The sequence below is a fragment of the Scyliorhinus torazame genome, chromosome 10 (genome assembly GCF_047496885.1).
Source record: "Scyliorhinus torazame isolate Kashiwa2021f chromosome 10, sScyTor2.1, whole genome shotgun sequence".
Taxonomy (NCBI): domain Eukaryota; kingdom Metazoa; phylum Chordata; class Chondrichthyes; order Carcharhiniformes; family Scyliorhinidae; genus Scyliorhinus; species Scyliorhinus torazame.
The window spans coordinates 63,865,343-63,882,756 of record NC_092716.1 but is presented as its reverse complement, the minus strand read 5'-3'; the positions used below and the strand labels follow the sequence as shown (position 1 = coordinate 63,882,756).

The window sequence follows — 17,414 nt, the reverse complement described above, 5'->3', positions numbered from 1 at the left end:
CCTCCCCCTCCCTCTCCCTCTCCCGTATCCTTTCAAGCCGGTCAGAGATGTCCCGCACCCTAGCACCGGGCAGGCAACATACCATGCGGGACTCTTTATCCTGCTCACAAAGGATACTATCTATGCCCCTGATAATAGAATCCCCTACAACTACAACTTGCCTATTTACTCCCTCCCCTTGAATGGACTGCTGAACCATGGTGCCTTGGTCAGCTGACTCATCCTTCCTGCAACGCCATCCACACAGGGAGCAATGACACACAAATTCCAAAAGCGAACTTTAAAAAATGTCAAACCTCAAGGAACGCCTGATGAGGAGCCCATTTGATTTGACAACATTCGTGTTGCACATTGCAAACTAAAGAAAGGTTATTCATGAAGGCGGAGTCTTCTTGAATAATAACCAACTACGCTCACAATTACGTATTTTTTCCCTCATGACACACCTTGCCATTTGCAGCTTTATTCCTGTTTGCATGTCTGATGCATTGAAAAAGTCCCTGCCATGTCACAATGTCACGTGCTGCAGTAAGTGGAAAGTCCCTGTGAGCTGCTCGTGCCCGTTCCCTGGGGGGCGCGGGCGCTGACTCAGGCAGGGGCGCGCCACTAGGGTGAGGAGGTCTACGGCACGCACGCGCGCGCACGGGACGTGCTGACGTCACCGCGTTGGGGATTTCTCGCTCTCCTTCCCGGAGCAGTGATGTCGGAATTGAGGGACGGAGCCTGTCGTGGAGCGGGCGGCTCAGGGAGCAGAGTAGCGCCTCACGGACTCGCCGCCGCCACCACCACCAGTCGCCGAGCTTCCCTGTAGTCTCGCCGGTCCCACCCACCTGATCCAGTCATGGCCGGCGTGGCGGCCTCGAGCGGCCACCGACCTAAAGCGCAGGCCTGTAGGCCCCTGGCCGCCACCGGAGCGCCCCCTGCCCCAGCGGACGGCTGGCAAGCGCGGGCCGGCGGCCAGGGCGACATCAGCGACGAGTTCGCGGTTTGCAGCGACAAGCAGCATTATCTGGAGAGCAGGAAGGCCGCCATCCAGGAGCTTTTCAAGGTGGTCCTGGTCATCTCGGTGCCTCTGTCGATGGTTCATTACCTGTCCCAGTCTCCCGACTCCCAGCAAATCTGGGTGCAGCTAAAGGGGAAACGCGAGCAAGTCAGGAAAGCCAAGGTACGAGTTCTGGAGGGGCTCCGGGCCCGGGGGAGGCTCTATTCTCGGTCTGTACGGGGGAAGGAGCAGAGGCGGAAGTAATGCCATAGGTAGTTTTAAAAGTAAACAGTGTCAAGAATAAGCTTTTCCCCTTTTCTGCTGTCGCGGAGTAATTGTTGTTTTGAGCAGGAAACTCGGTCTGGTGTTTCCCGAGGATTTGGGGTGCTGTCTATTGGGGGCTTTTTGTGTCAGAAGTTAATTTTGGGGGGGTGTGGGCATTAATGACAAATCATTCCATTCTGATTGTAGATTATTTTACAGAACACTAATCGTATCCTGTGAGGGGGCTTCGTGGCTGAAACCAATTTGTTCCAAAATCTAGCCAATAGATATCAATAATCTTGTATTTTTGGTAATGGTGTTTTTTTTGTGTGGATAGCAACATTTGAACTCGGACATTTTAGCAACAAGTCTCTTTAATAATGAGTTTCTATGCCTTTTTCTCAATCTCGAGATTTTTTAAAAGTTTCAGTGCAGATTTGTTTTATCAATTGTAGCGCCAAGGATTTTTTTTGTGACCAGTATAATTTTTATTGTGGGAAAAATTTGATTGCGACGTTGAATGTAACTAAATTGGACTGCAAGAAAAGTCCCAAATTCTCTAGTAAGATGAATGCTTTTCAAGTCTTCGTCAAATGTGTTGCTATGGAATTTGCATTGGATCACTTCATAGCAACAGAAAAATTCCATGGTTGCAACATTTGAAAACCAAGATCATATCGTCATTTGGCTTCGAAGCAATGGTTCTATAAAAGGATATAGGATGCAGAATGTAGGAAGTCATAATTTGCCTTGAGCCATATTATATTTCAGTTGTAAAACAAGTAATTTTCTGGGTTCAATGAACTATGCTATAATGTTCCATTCTGCTATTGACATGAGGATTCAGTGGTACATATTTTAAAATGTGTGTGTTCGTAAGCATGGAATGTGTGTTTACTTTGGTGGGAAATCGTTTTTGAAATTTAACACTAATTTGAGACACACATGCCAAAAGCAATTGGATTATTAATATTGTGTTTAATTTCTTATTGAGATAGGGAGGGAGAGGGTATCACTATTTTCAGCAAGTGAAATCAACATCTGAATCAGCGTTCTTAGTGCGATTTGCATAGTATGTATGGCTTGGACTATTCCCATCAGATTTGATGTCCTGTCTACAGGTGCAAAGTGGCAAGTCATTGAGTTGGCCAGCTGAATCTCTGCAATGATCACCCCGCCTATCCTCATACAGTTAGTTTACCAGAAGTTTCTTCACTTGTTTGATTTTCCACCACCCTCTACCCCGCCACCGCCCCTCCCTCCCCACACATCAAGTAGGACAATTGAAGTTTTGCAAATAAAATTTAAGTGTTAATTAATTATGTGTTATTGGTCATCAGTCCTAACATCTCCTTTTACATTTTATAGGAATATATCAAAGGTGTTTGTAATCCAGAATTTCGCCAAATTGAGTGTTATCCAAAGGATATGCATTGCATTTTTGCAGGAGCTAAAGGGTCATTTCTCAAGTGTCTCATCCAAGATACCTGTGCTGACATCTCCATGGCAAGTGCTGGGGTGATTACCATTACAGGAGGTACCGAGGCAGTGATTATGGCAAAAACTCGAATACAGCAGTTTGTGCAACTCTTCAAAGATAACCAAAGCTTACCAAACAGACGGGAATCTTCAATTAAGAAGAACTTCAAACATTTTGTGGAGTTACATGATGATAAATATACAATGGATTTGCTGCTCTTGCCCAGTTCTGTAAAGGAGGAACTTTTGAATCTTGCTCAAGATGTACTTCATCATGCAGAACTTATAGATCTTACTTTGGAACCTGATGATAATTCACAAATCATTAATCATGATGCATTTAACTCCTCCCAAGGCACTGAGAATTCTGAGGCACAATCTAAAGATCTGCCCTCCATTGAAGAAGCTAGAAAACAGGCTGGCACACCTATATCTGAACTTGCTCAACAAATGGACACAATGCTTGCACAAGTAACTGAAAAAGTATTTGCTCCAGAAACAGAGCAAACGTGTTGCGAAGCATCGTCAGCAGGAAAGGAGAGACTGTCATGCAAACGAAGATCGTCTTCAAACGAGGACAGGCATACAAAGCGTCAGTTTTCAGGAGATGTTGATGATTTTGCAGCAAATATCACAACAACTAAAGTGCCTTGTAATAACTTGGTCACTGATGATCCATATGTATGTGACTTAATTGAACAGCAAGATAATCAACTTGAAGAAGACTCCACAGATACTACTCCAGAAATGGAGTTCAACATGCTTGTAGAATTTTTTAGAACAATGGGTTATCCTACTGATATTATAAAAAGAGTTGTCATTGAAATGGGACAAAATGAAGAACCTATGTTACTGCTTAAAAGAATTGTTGAAGAAAGTAAACATTTGGATGAGGAGCAAACTGCTGGTGTACATCAGGTAGCTGTTCCAAGTAGCTCTTCTGCAAATTCAATGAATGAACCAAAGAAAAATCCACAAAGAGAGAAGAGGCTGGGAAGTTGTACTATCAGAACTGTTCAAAGTGAAGGAAGTAACATAGAGTGTAAACCAGTAGCCAATTACTTACAAGACCAATCAAAAAATGAGACAATTCATCCTGTGGATGTAGCATTGGTCAGTAATGCCCAGGGCAACACAGATGAAGTCTTAAAAATATCCGCTCCATCCAGATTAAATAATGACACTGAGAAGTTTTACCCAGTCCGGTTTTGCAACAATGACTTAGTTACTGAGAGAAGATTGCTAAATGAAAGTGACATTGTAGCAAGAGGCAGTTCTGAACAGCCACGGTTGCCTGTGTCTTCTAATCAAAAAATGGGTCGTTCAGTGACTGGAGTTCAACGGTTCCACGATTTACTGAAAAGCCCTTACAAATTAACCCTAACAAGTGATCCAGGGAAACCAAATTTAAAACATATTATAATTGATGGAAGTAACATTGCTATGGCGTGAGTATGGTTACATTACCTTCAGATTTGTGCAATTCACGGGATCTGGGAAAATTTTGAACAAGTGTCAGTTTGGCTCCGTTATAGTTCTTTTCATTGAATAATACTCTTGATGTATAATCACTTAATTTCTACTCCAGCATTTAATTCTTCCAATGCAATGATTATTGAATATTACCTTGCTAAAGGGGATGTTTTTTGGAACAAACTTTAATTCGTTGTGTTCGTCTGGCCAGCATGTCTCTCTTAACCAAGCCACACAGAGTTGACTGATCATTCTTCTATGTCTCTTGTGAGATCTCATGTGCAAAATGACTGAAAAAAAGTGTCTAAATGCATATTACTCAAATTGATTCATTGCATGTAAAGTGCTTTTGAGTTTGAAAAAATATTGTGTTGGATAAATGTAGACTTTGTTTTGAAGATTATACCACTAATACACTAGGTTTGTGCTGATTTGAAATGGTTTCAAAATTTATTACATTTACATAATGAGCCAGTTGGTACAGGCATAATAGAAATAAACATTTAGGTTTGAGAAATAAATAAAATTGACTGACTTAGTTAAGTTTACTGTTTTACTAATCTTTCCTTATACTTAGTGCTATCGTCTTTGCTAATTGGTATATCTTGCTGATGGAATACACTTCCAAAGAACTCCGTTTCAGTCATTCAATTTCTAAATTTGAACAAGGACAAAAACCCGATCCAGCGAATCTAGATGTAGAATTTCAAATCTCTGGTCGCAGATATGTTTGTATTGTAAACAAAACTTGATTAAAATGATGAGGGATCGGACCTCAAAGAACTGAGTGATATTTTCAAAGGCTGTTACTATTCACATATAACTAAGCACTATGATATAATCTGCATAGGCTCACAGAACAAGAGGCAATGAATATAATATTTTTTGCATTGAGAAAATATATTGCTGAGTGAGGGTGTAACTGATGAATTGGGTTTTCAGAGGTGGCTTTGGGCTCCGCTATTGAAGTTGGCAATGTATATGGCAATTTCTGCCATTTATAACAGATGATAATTTTGTAGCTGGAAGCCATCATAAAGTGAAGAAGTGCGGGATTCATTTTCCCACTCCCTGATTGCTTTGGAGGTAGTGAGAAGAGAAAATGTTAAGGCTTTGACTGCAGTCAATGATTATCTAGTAATGATTAAATTATTGACCTCGGGGTCTGTAGCCAGGTGATCAGGGTGAAGGATAGCAAATACATTTTAATGTGGAATATTATATGGCAATGCATGGTAGTATAGGAATGATTGTGCAATGTATGGCCCAGCTTTCACAGTCAGGGACAAAACAACGACGCTCACTATTGACCACAGATAGCTGCCCACTATTGTCAAGGATTTTGTTTTTTAGCCAGTCTGCTCTAGCTTTCTTTATGAGATTATTACAGTCATGGAAATTGTGCATTGTCCATCGTAAGTTAGTTTTTAATCTTTTCTTGCTTTTCATTCTTATTTAATTTGCATTGCAATTTGAGTTCTTCTGGCTTGCATTAACATTTTAATATAAACATGCTTTGTCCTGGGATACCATCATCAAAACTCTGAAGTATTGATCGTCACAGCTGCACTCCGTGTTCAAGCTAATGGAACTTGTTTAGTACTTGTTAATTTCTGTGGGTACAGGAATAAAATCATGCTGCCATGGTTGGCAAGCCTAGCTTGCCATTCAGTTTGATCATAGTTGATCTGTACCTTCCTCTTACCTGACTTGTTTTGTAACCTTTATTATTTTTGTCTAATTTTAAGATTATGACCTTGGTGGGCTTTCTAGCCAGAGGAAATAGTCTCTTTATCTCTCTCTTTGTTCCTCTCTCTCTCTCTCTTTGTGTGTGTCTTTGCATTCACATTGTCTCTCTGTTCATGTGAGTGTCACTCTTTCTCTCTGCATTCACACATTCATATGCCAAGCAAAGAAAAAAGCTGAGTGGCACAAAAATTGGATTCTGAAGTCAGAGATGTAATAGTTAGGGTGATAGCTTGCTTATGTGTTCTGCTGCAGGGGGAAGTTTGATGGCATTTCTGGTTTCAATAACAGGAACAGAATTACCTAGTCTCCCTGGCCAACCCAGTCAAGAAGTTAGTACCTTATTGCTGCTAGTGCCGAATTGAGTAAAGAAACACAATTGGCCTGAAAGCACTGCTGATCACCTGATTTTCTGGTTAGCTATAGATAAGATAGATAAAAGGTTTAATGAAGAAATCCTGGTTGGAAAAATCCTTAAGAGTAATTAACTAAATGAATATATTAACCATGAGCGTGAGAAAAAAACTGACTAGCTGGGAACTGATCCGATAAGTACATTTTTCAAGTTGCTTGAAACAGCTCGACAATTCAAGGCCAGTGTAATGAGACTCTCATGCCTTCCCAGGCCTGGACAAGATCCGTTTCCATGGTAATAGTCAGTCAGGGTCATAATGACTTTTCGAAAACTGTGTTAATCTAATTAATGTTAGAGGCATAATTGGAAAGCCAGGTTATGGAAAAATACAAAATCTCACACAGAATTTTATCTCTTAAATTGACAGACGGACAGTTTGGTCGAATTGAGTGAATTATAAATTAGTTAAAGCTAATCACAGCTGTAAAAAGGGTGAAACATTAAAGATAGTAATCTCCTTAAAAAGATCAGATGTCGGGATGAGAACTCATTCTGGAATCATTCTTACCTAATCTCTGAAACCGATTCTCTTGCTTGCTTTGCAAATCGCCATTTTTTCTTTACTTTCGTTTTGTACTGTGCATCTTGATTTGAAGAAATTACCATGAACTATAATTGTATTTTAAATTCAATTCAACTATCTGCATTTGCGAAAGACAATCGATCTGACTAGCTTGCTGCAGGGCTAGTCGGAACTTCCTAAATTTTGTACCTGAAAATTGACTTTACCAGTAGACACTACAAGCTGACGAATAAAGTTTCAAATAACTTTACCAATATTGCAGTCTGTAATCTCTGTTATTTGGGAACTAAGAAGGGGTAACGCATATCCAGGGTTCCGAATAGACAATCCATCACTTAAGTTCCCACATGAGTAAACCGTCAAGGCACCTGTTACGATTAAATGAACATGAAGCAAAATGTGCTGGGAACATAGGAATAGAAGTAGGCCATTCAATCCCTCTAGCTTGTTCTGCCATTTAATTTGATAATGGCTGTTGTGTAACTCAACTTCTCCTCATACGCTGTTGCTCCATATTCCCGAATACCCCTGTCTAATAAAAATGTCAATCTTTGTTTAGCCCAACATTCCCATCCTTTGTAATGGGAGAGTCCCACATTTCAACCACTTATCTAATCTATCAAATGCTTTTATAATTTTAAACATCTTGATTAGGATGCCCTTTAACCTTTGAAGCTCCAGTTTATGCACCCTGTCTTTATAATTTTATCCTTTAAGCCTTGGAATCATTCTAGTGAATTTGAAAGAACAGAGAGAAAGGAAAATCTGCAGTTTTTTCTTTAAGAGACCGAGTTTGCTATCTCTTTTGGACAGGTTTGAGTCCTACAGACTTGGAACGTTAACTCTGTTTTGTGCTCCACAGTTGCTGTCAGAGGTTTTACCAGTATTTTCTATTTTATTATGGTAGTTGTTGTCTCTGTTCCAGGAAGTACGATTTAAAATACAATTTTTGTTTTGTGGAATTTATTCTGGAAATTGGCACGCAGGGATACCACAGTGTGAAGGCTACAGAGATCTCTGGTTTCAGATGCTAAATTTGGTCAACAGATGATTTAACCCTTTAATTTTCCCCCACTTTTAAGTAGGTTTTGTCTTCATAATAACTGAAGTGCCTCATGAGCTTCACTTTCACATTTGCAGCTAACTTGCATCAGCTTCATTCCAGAGAGTGGGTGTCATAACAAAACTTATCCTTGCAAAAAGGATAAGGTAAACAGATTGTCAATGAATAGATATATCTATTAGTCTTGGTTAGTTATCTTCTGTCAAGATGTCAAACAGTAAACCTTGAATATTTGAGCTATTTGTTATTTTACAGATATTGTTTGAAAATGTTTACCTTTTTTTTTTGAAAATCCAATTTTTATTTAGAAATGGAACTTTTTAATTTAACTTTCCGGCTAATATGCCTAGTACTTTTCCACCTCCCCTCCACCAAGGGTCCCTATTCTAAAAGTTACAGTTCTTATTTTGACTTTGTCTTGCAACATTCGCAGGAATGAGTGTTCAGTCACTGGAAATTATGTTTTGCAGTTTTTTCTAACAATTTTGAGCTAATAATTTGAGTAATTTTAGGTGAGAGATATAACCTGATAACACTTGTCTTGATATCCAAGTGTCATGAATGGTGTTCTTGCTTTTTATGGTGCATATGATTGGCTTAAGGTGATTGGCTGGGGCAACATCCGAGAACTCTCCCTAACAGCACAGTGCATGTACCTCCATCTCAAGGTCTGTAGCGGTTTAAGAAGGCAACTCACCACCACCTTCTGAAGGGCAACTAGGGATGGGCACTAAATGCTGGCCAAACCAGCGACGCCCACATCCCATAAATGAATAGAAAATAACAGTTGGCTGTGGTGGTTCTGGGCCTCTGGGTTGTCCTGTCTGTTATGTTATTTGAGGAAGTTTTGACATAAGTTTTCAATGTAGGGACGAGGATGCTAACCTGTGATTTCTGACATACATCATGGCTCATGTTTCACAAAATGAACACCCATTAAATCTGGTGATTAATCTGGCCCGTTTGCACTTGGTCCAGGAACAAACAACCTCAACTATTGAGAATTTCAAAATATAATTTCAGATCTTTGACACTATTGTAAACATAGCATTCAGTATTTTAAATTTCAAGCATTTCTTTGTGAGCAGAATTATAACATCCCAACAGTGGCATCATGAGATTTTAGAAGGAGAAAGTGGGCATGAATTTGGAAGAGCAAGTGTAAAATTATTTTCCAAATTCACAAACTTTGGAACAATATTCTGTTCACTATTTTTTAGTGAAGAAGTGGTACAAGCTATTCAATTCCACTTATCAGTGAAAGGGCAGCACAGGGGCACTGGTTAGCATTGCTGCCTCACAGCGCCAAGGACCTGCGTTCAATTCCGACCTTGGGTGACTGTGTGGAGTTTGCACTTTCTCCCCGTGTCTGCATAGGTTTCCTCCCACAGCCCAAAGATTTGTAGATTAGGTGGATTGGCCATGCTAAATTGCCTCTTAGTGTCCAGAGATGTATAGGTTAAGGGTTATTGGGATAGGGCGGGGGAGTGCGCTTGGGTGGCATGCTCTTTCAGAGGGTCAGTGTACTCAGTGGGCCGAATGGCCTCCTGCATTGTAGGGATTCTATGATTATAATCTCAATTCCTATGGTTTTCCTAGCACCGTTTAATCATGCCTCTTTCATTCAGTCAACATACAGTGGCTTAATTTTTTAATATATTTTTGATCTGAGTATTATTAAAGCTTCTTATACCTGTGATAATCTAAACCATTCAAACCATAAATGACATAGCCAGCTAAAGGTGAGAATCCCAAAAATTGGCTGTGATCTTTAATCAACTGGATTATCTTGGGAGATCGCTGAAATATTTAAAAGTCAGTATTACATCTGCAAGCAAAAATACCTTGTGATTAAACTAATGATCTTATCAAAGCAAATAAGGACTAAGAGGTAAATAGAAAATTTTAAAAGTGGGTTTTGCTATGTAAATGGAAATATGTATTGCTGTTTTTGTTTTATCTCTGTTAAATATCTCCTCTTTCAACTCCTTCAGTCTTAAAATATTTGTTTTCCTTTGTGAACAGAAATGGTGAACATAATAAGTTTTCCTGGTAAGCTGATTAATTCAGCCTTTAAGAACTTGAGGGTTTGTGAAAATCAGTCAGCTTTGAGATGAGCAGAAATCTGTAATATCCTGTTCTCTTGCACATTTTCCACACATTTCTAAAACAAATTAGCATTTAATTTTTTTAACTATTTTTCACAGGACCAAAATCCATGCACTTATTCACAATCTGCATCTTATTCACTAATTACTGGAATTCAAAACTTTATTCCATTCTATAATTTTGCAGATCACCGTCAGAGTATCCCAGTGCAGCTGTCTATGCTTTTTCTGAGAGTTAGGTTTACAATTCTCATTTTTGTCCCAAACCAAAGGGAATCTGTTATCCAATTAAAGACCATATTCTAGTTATGAGACTACCTTTTAAACAGATTCTATCAAATGCTTCAGTGGCCAAAGTATGACTAACACTTTTCCCTTCCACTCCGCATACTTGCGAAGAAGTGGTGGAGGTGTGTCACTCGCGTATTCGTTTATACGTAGATTAAATATTCACAGTAATAAAAGCATATAGTCATGTCAGTCTGAATCATAACTAGATTCCTTGTGTCATGTATAATTGTGTAGTGCAGGTGCAAAGTATATTCTATTTGGTATTCTGTTGAATGAGTCAGTTAATCACCATTTCTGCTCTGATTGGGGAATTCCCACATTACCACATTACCATAAATATCGCTGCTTTGCAGTAACCTTCGGTATTCTGTACTTTCCTCCCCATAACTATGTGAACAAACTTCTGACAATTGCTTTCGTAGGTTGTAGCTTCGTGAGAAATGTTTCCAAATCCTTTAATTTAGTTACGCAATTCTTTCTACTACCCTCAAATATAGAAATCTTTTATTAATATCCTAGTCTGGAGCTTTGGGGAAGTTAAATCTTCTTTTGTTTTATTAGGGACAGAGGGTTTTGAGTTGGGATGCTTTACAAAATATTGTAAAAGAGTTTTTCCCCCATCAGACCTGTGAATTTCTTCTGTGAAAGCTATGTTTTTAACAAGTATGGGGAATGAAGAGAATTGTTCGTTTTCAATCAAGAGAATGTCATTGGTTCATGCTGAAAAAATGTAACCTTATTCCTGCAGGAATTTCCACAAATGCGCCTTTTTTGGCCCTGTTGTTTTTCTCTAGGATTAGGGTGGGAATGAGCCTCCAAACTCCTAAATGTGTAATATAGCCCTGAATACGCAAGCATTTCTTGTTCATAAGCATTACTTCCTGTGTCTGGAAAAAATACATCCATGTTTGTTAGACATAGAAAATAGGGGCTGTTCGGGCCTGCTCCACCACTCATTATGATCATGGCTGATCATGCAACTCAGTAACCTGTTCCTACTCTCCCTCCCTCCCCCCTCCCCCATATCCTTTGATCCCTTTAGCTCCAAGGGCTATATCTAACTCCTTGTTGAAAACATACAATGTTTTGGCCTCAACTGTTTTCTGTGGGAGTGAATATCACAGGCTCACCACTCTCTAGGTGAAGATATTTCTCCTTCTCTCGGCCCAAAATGGTTTATCCTTAGACTGTGACGCTTGGTTCTGGAGTTCTCCATCAGGAACATTCTTCCTGCATGTACCCTGTTTAGTCCTGTTAGAATTTTATGGTTTCTATGAGATCCCTCCTCATTCTCCTAAACTCCAGTGATTATAATCCTAACTGACTTAATCTCTCCTCATACGTCAGTCCCACCATCCCAGGAATCAGTCTGGAAAACCTTCGCTGCACTCCCTCGATAGCAAGAACATCCTTCCACAGGTAAGGAGACCACAACTGCACACACTTCCAGGTGTGGTCTCACCAAGGCCCTCTATAATTGCAACAAAACATCCCTGTTGCTGCACTTGAATCCTCTCGCTATGAAGGCCAGCATATCTTTTGCTTTCTTTACCGCCTGCTGCACCTGCATGCTTACTTTCAGCAACTGATGTAAAAGGACACCCAAGTCTCATTGCACATTCTCCTCTCAATCTATATCAATTCAAATAATACTCTGCCTTCTGTTTTTGCTACCAAACTGGATAACCTCACATTTATCCACATTACACTGCATCTGTCTCACAGTTGCTCATTCACTCAACTTGTCCAAATCACACTGAAGCATCTCTGCATCCTCCTTGCAGCTCTTCCACCCAGCTTTGGGTCATCTTCAAATTTGGAGCTATTACATTTAGTTCCTTCATCTAAATCATTAATATATATTTTGAATAACTCGGGTCCAAGCACCGATCCCTGCAATACCCCACTAGTCACTGCCTGCCATTTAGAAAAAGACCTATTTGTTCCTACTCTTTGTTTCCTGTCTGCCAACCAGTTTTCCATCCATCTCAATACACTAATGAATGGTGGAGCAGACCCGAACAGCCGACTCCTGCCCAAATCCCATGCACTTTAATTTTACATGCTCCACCTCAGAAGCAGAATTTCAAGTGCTGCCCCATTATAAGTGCTTAATTTAATGCCCCCCCATCCACCATTGTTTTCCAAGATCACCCTCCAGAATACTCCAAGCCTTTGATTGTCAATAGTACAGCTAAAGTCCATTCTTTAGTTTTCCAACTACAATTCTTTATATACTAGCTTGCTATGTACTCTTAACATTGACCCTTATGCTGGACTTTGTCCAAAGCCTTCTGAAAACCCAAATAAACCACTGTTAATCTTATGGATGCAGTTAGTCAATGACCTAATCAAGTTGATGGGTGCTTTTTGGGGACAAAAAGATTCACAACATCTTTCGATGAATTTAAATTTTTGATATCAAGGTAAACATCTAATAAAAAAATCCAATTTACATATTTCACAGTAAATTTATTTAGAATTGTTTTGGCACCTTTAATAATCTCAATAAAATCTAAATTTTAAGGTAGGATGAAGCATAGAAATTTTGTCCTGAATGCAGAATGTTTTAAATTAAGGCCGATCCTGCAATCTGAGCACATGGAATGGGCACAATTTCCCACTTTATCGCAACAGCAATTAAATAATGTTTCTGTCTGTCTCCTGTCGAATCTTTGTTTTTCAAAATTGTTTGACTTCAAGCTAGCGGGCAAATTTCACAAACTTCATTTGGGAAAAACTTGCATTAAGATTCTTTTTTTAAAAAGTGTTTTTGTGAAACAGGTACACAGACAATGTTTTTCCTCCTAAGTAAAGGTCTGTTCGGTTACTAAACAGTTTGAAAGCAAACAAAGCTTCAAGGTAATGATTCACAATCTTATAAAAGATTTGATGCTTAGAGATATCGTTAGTATAAACCAGTAATGCCAGTTGAGTTACACCCTCGTATCTTCACTTCCTCAGCAATGCAGTTTGATCCATGCTTTCCTGCTCCCGTTATTCTTGACAGGTTCTAACGGTGAGTCATGTCCAATATTCCGTTCTTGCACAGCTCCATCTCAACACCATTTTAGGTGCTGCCCCATTACAAGTGCTGTTAAATTTAATGCCCCCCCCCCCCCCCCCCCCCTCCCCACCCACCATTGTGTTTTCCAGAATACTCCAAGCCTTTGATTGTCAATAGTACAGCTAAAGCCCATTCACCTTGCTTACTGCAACAAAATAACCAATTTGAGATTTCCAACTACGAGTCTTTACATGCTAGCATTGCTGTGTACTCTTAACATTGACACTAATAGGACATAAAAATGATAACCTAAATAAGAGACTGCAAGTTAGCCAATTTCGCATTAGCTTACACGGAAGAAATGCAGTATTCAAGACCAGTAGGGTTAGAAGGTGAAGGAAAATGGAGTGGGGGTAGGGGGGTGATAATTGAATTCAGCCAAGAGTGGGTTGGAAACCAGGGCAGAAGGGAGGGAGATGGACAAGTAAGGAATACAGAGTGGAAGAAGGGAAAGGAGAGGCAAAGGTTTGGTAAAAGAGGATAGAAGGAGGGATTGAAATTTTTCTGTTCAGTGAGGAGTTGCATTGCACATTGCTTGGTTGATCAAGGAGAAAGTGAGAGATGATTTTGCCTTTGAGTTTAGGCACTGTACAGCTACATATTGTATTGGTGACCTCAGGGCTGAGGGGGAGGTTGGGCTGCTTCACTCAGATGGTTGAAGGCTGGGTTGCTCAGGGCAGTGGTTTGCTGCATTAAGATGCTGAATTGATGAGAGTTATAACATTTCAACATACAAAGGATCAATGGTTGGGGGGGGGGGGGGGGGGAACTTTTTAAAATTTGTTCGTGGCATGTGGACATCGTTGGCATTGCAACATTTATTGCCTATGTCAAATTGCTTTTGCGAAAGTGCTGGTGAGCCAAAAAATGTCAAATCATAGGGGGTGGAAGGTCAGTTTGGTTGTTGTGACGGAAGAGGAGGTTGTGTGTTATTGGATAGGTACTCAGTATGTGGAGGTTGTGGAATAGTTCATTTGTGTGGATATATCTGAATTTGGCAAAAAATGAATAAAGCAGTATGTTTATACTCATCACCGTAATGTTAAGAATTAATTGCCTGAAATATTGGCTAACTTAACGTTTGTTTTAAAGTATGAAAGGGTATAGTTTTAGACATTATATTGAATTAGTTTAAAAATCTTTAGCAATCCCTCTAAGTGCTGAAGGAGGTAAAACTCTTCTGTATTGTTTTGTATTACTCACAAAGCTGGTTAGCTGAAGTTGACTCCCACAGGAAGCATACCCAAGGGCATATCTCACTGGTGGTGGGGCCGAGGATAGATTAAGCCAAAAGTTTATCAGAAGGACAGTGTGGGATCTTTTCTGTGGTGCCAGCCAGTCAGGAAGAGAGAAATGGAAAAAAAAATGAAATGAAAATCGCTTATTGTCACAAGTAGGCTTCAAATGAAGTCACTGTGAAAAGCCCCAAGTCGCCACATTCCGGCGCCTGTTCGGGGAGGCTGGTACGGGAATTGAACCTGCCTGGGTCTGCTTTAAAAGCCAGCGATTTAGCCCTGTGCTAAACATAGATATCCAGAATTGTTAGTACAGCAGGCATTTATCTTGGGAGAACAACATTATCCCTAGACAGGTTGGTGATTGATATCCACATTCTCGATCTGTGATAAATATTAGGGGGCACATAGTTAATTTAAGCATATGGACCATTGATTTGGTTGGTTAATTATTCTCGTACATTATGCCTGATGTAACCTTAATCAATAGTCATGATTGGACATAGATGAATATTAACACATTATTGGTATATGCAGATTTTGTATAACCGAATCTCAAAGTATATCTGTCTGTACCATTCTTGAATCTGTGCTGTCTGGCATCATTCTTGGAATGCCACTAGCCCATTGTCATAGCATCAGTGCTGGGACCTTTGCTCTTTGTAGTATATATAAATGATTTGGAGGAAAATGTAACTGGTCTGATTAGTGAGTTTGCAGACGACACAAAGGTTGGTGGAATTGCGGATAGCGATGAGGACTGTCAGAGGATACAGCAGGATTTAGATTGTTTGGAGACTTGGGCGGAGAGATGGCAGATGGTGTTTAATCCAGACAAATGTGAGGTAATGCATTTTGGAAGTTCTAATGCAGGTAGGGAATATACAGTGAATGGTAGAACCCTCAAGAGTATTGACAGTCAAAGAGATCTAGGAGTACAGGTCCACAGGTCATTGAAAGGGGCAACACAGGTGGAGAAGGTAGTCAAGAAGGCATACGGCATGCTTGCCTTCATTGGCCGGGGCATTGAGTATAAGAGTTGGCAAGTCATGTTGCAGCTGTATAGAACCTTAGTTAGGCCACACTTGGAGTATAGTGTTCAATTCTGGTCGCCATGCTACCAGAAGGATGTGGAGGCTTTAGAGAGGGTGCAGAAGAGATTTACCAGAATGTTGCCTGGTATGGAGGGCATTAGCTATGAGGAGCGGTTGAATAAACTTGGTTTGTTCTCACTGGAACGAAGGAGGTTGAGGGGAGACCTGATAGAGGTCTACAAAATTATGAGGGGCATAGACAGAGTGGATAGTCAGAGGCTTTTCCCCAGGGTAGAGGGGTCAATTACTAGGGGGCATAGGTTTAAGGTGAGAGGGGCAAGGTTTAGAGTAGATGTACGAGGCAAGTTTTTTTACACGGAGGGTAGTGGTTGCCTGGAACTCGCTACCGGAGGAGGTGGTGGAAGCAGGGACGATAGTGACATTTAAGGGGCATCTTGACAAATACATGAATAGGATGGGAATAGAGGGATACGGACCCAGGAAGTGTAGAAGATTGTAGTTTAGTCGGGCAGCATAGTCGGCACGGGCTTGGAGGGCCGAAGGGCCTGTTCCTGTGCTGTACATTTCTTTGTTCTTTGTTCTTGTAATAAAGGCCAAGTTTTTAACTCCCAAGTGTCTTCATCTGGTTTCTCGTGAGTGGAAAAGTAAAGTATACTAAAGTTGAATAGCTGTACTTTTCTCTGCAACAAGTAAATACCTACTTTGCTGTAGATAATGCAATTCGGAACCGGCCTCATACCATGCTATTCAGAAAACATGGTTCCATCACTAAAGAGCTGTCTTGGTGCTGACTTCTGTGTGAAACCCAGATTAATTCTTGGTGAATGTTGGACTGCAGCAGTTGAAGAAGACAGCTCAAAGCCACTTTCTGTAGGACAATTAGGAATGAAATGTAAATGCTGGCCTTGCCAACAACATGCCGATCCTAAGAACCCAAATTTTTAAAATTATGATTTATTAATAGAGTGGTTCCTGATGATGTGCATGTTCGCACACGCTTATTTCTGTTCTTTGTGTATATTTACTTGTCTTTTTATTCAAAAGAATGGAATTTTCAGGAACAAGCAATAAATATTTTTTGTAACTAACCTTTTGACAGCAGAATAAGAATTGCAATATTTCGGTGTGTTCATAGGAACATCCATGCAGGGCAATTAACATTTTGGGTCGGAAACTCTTTGGCAGAACTGGTTCTTTCAACCTCGGTATGGTTGTATTCTTCCGCCCCACCTCTTTTTCTGGTGAGCAAGATTTTGCAAAGATTTGCCATGTTAAGAAGCTCGTTCACCCTAAACGGGGAGGGGAAGAATACAGTCATTGAGGTTGGACGAACCAGGCCCATCGAAGGTGTTATGGGCGAGGTGTTTTCAGAACCCCAAAATGTATCATGGAGTTCAACCAACCTCTCTCTTTAATGGATTGTTGCTTTTCCAGCACACGGCTTGTTCCCCAGGAGTGATATTACAATTATGGACACGTGCTTTTTAACACAAAACAATGTTTATTCCATGAACTCAACTTAACCTGTTAAATAAACATTGGATCCCTTAACACCCCTTACTTCAAAGATAATCCCGAAAATAATACAACACTAAATAATCCCTCAAAATGTTCCTTCAAACATCCAAAAGGCTTCAAACCTTCAAAACAGTAACACACCAGATGACAGTTAATATATATTTTCTGTTGGATGGCAAAGATATATCAGCTTGG

General features: G+C 40.1%; 1 protein-coding gene across 1 annotated transcript in view; it reads left to right on the top strand.

The window, feature by feature from the left end:
• Positions 1-641: 641 nt before the first annotated feature.
• LOC140430610 (NEDD4-binding protein 1-like) overlaps positions 642-17,414 on the top strand; it is a 48,882-nt gene continuing 32,109 nt past the window's right edge. The window contains exons 1-2 of the mRNA XM_072518207.1: positions 642-1,165; positions 2,615-4,173. Coding sequence (XP_072374308.1) covers positions 842-1,165; positions 2,615-4,173 — 1,883 coding nt within the window. The 5' untranslated portion in view covers positions 642-841. The remainder of the gene's footprint in view (positions 1,166-2,614; positions 4,174-17,414) is intronic.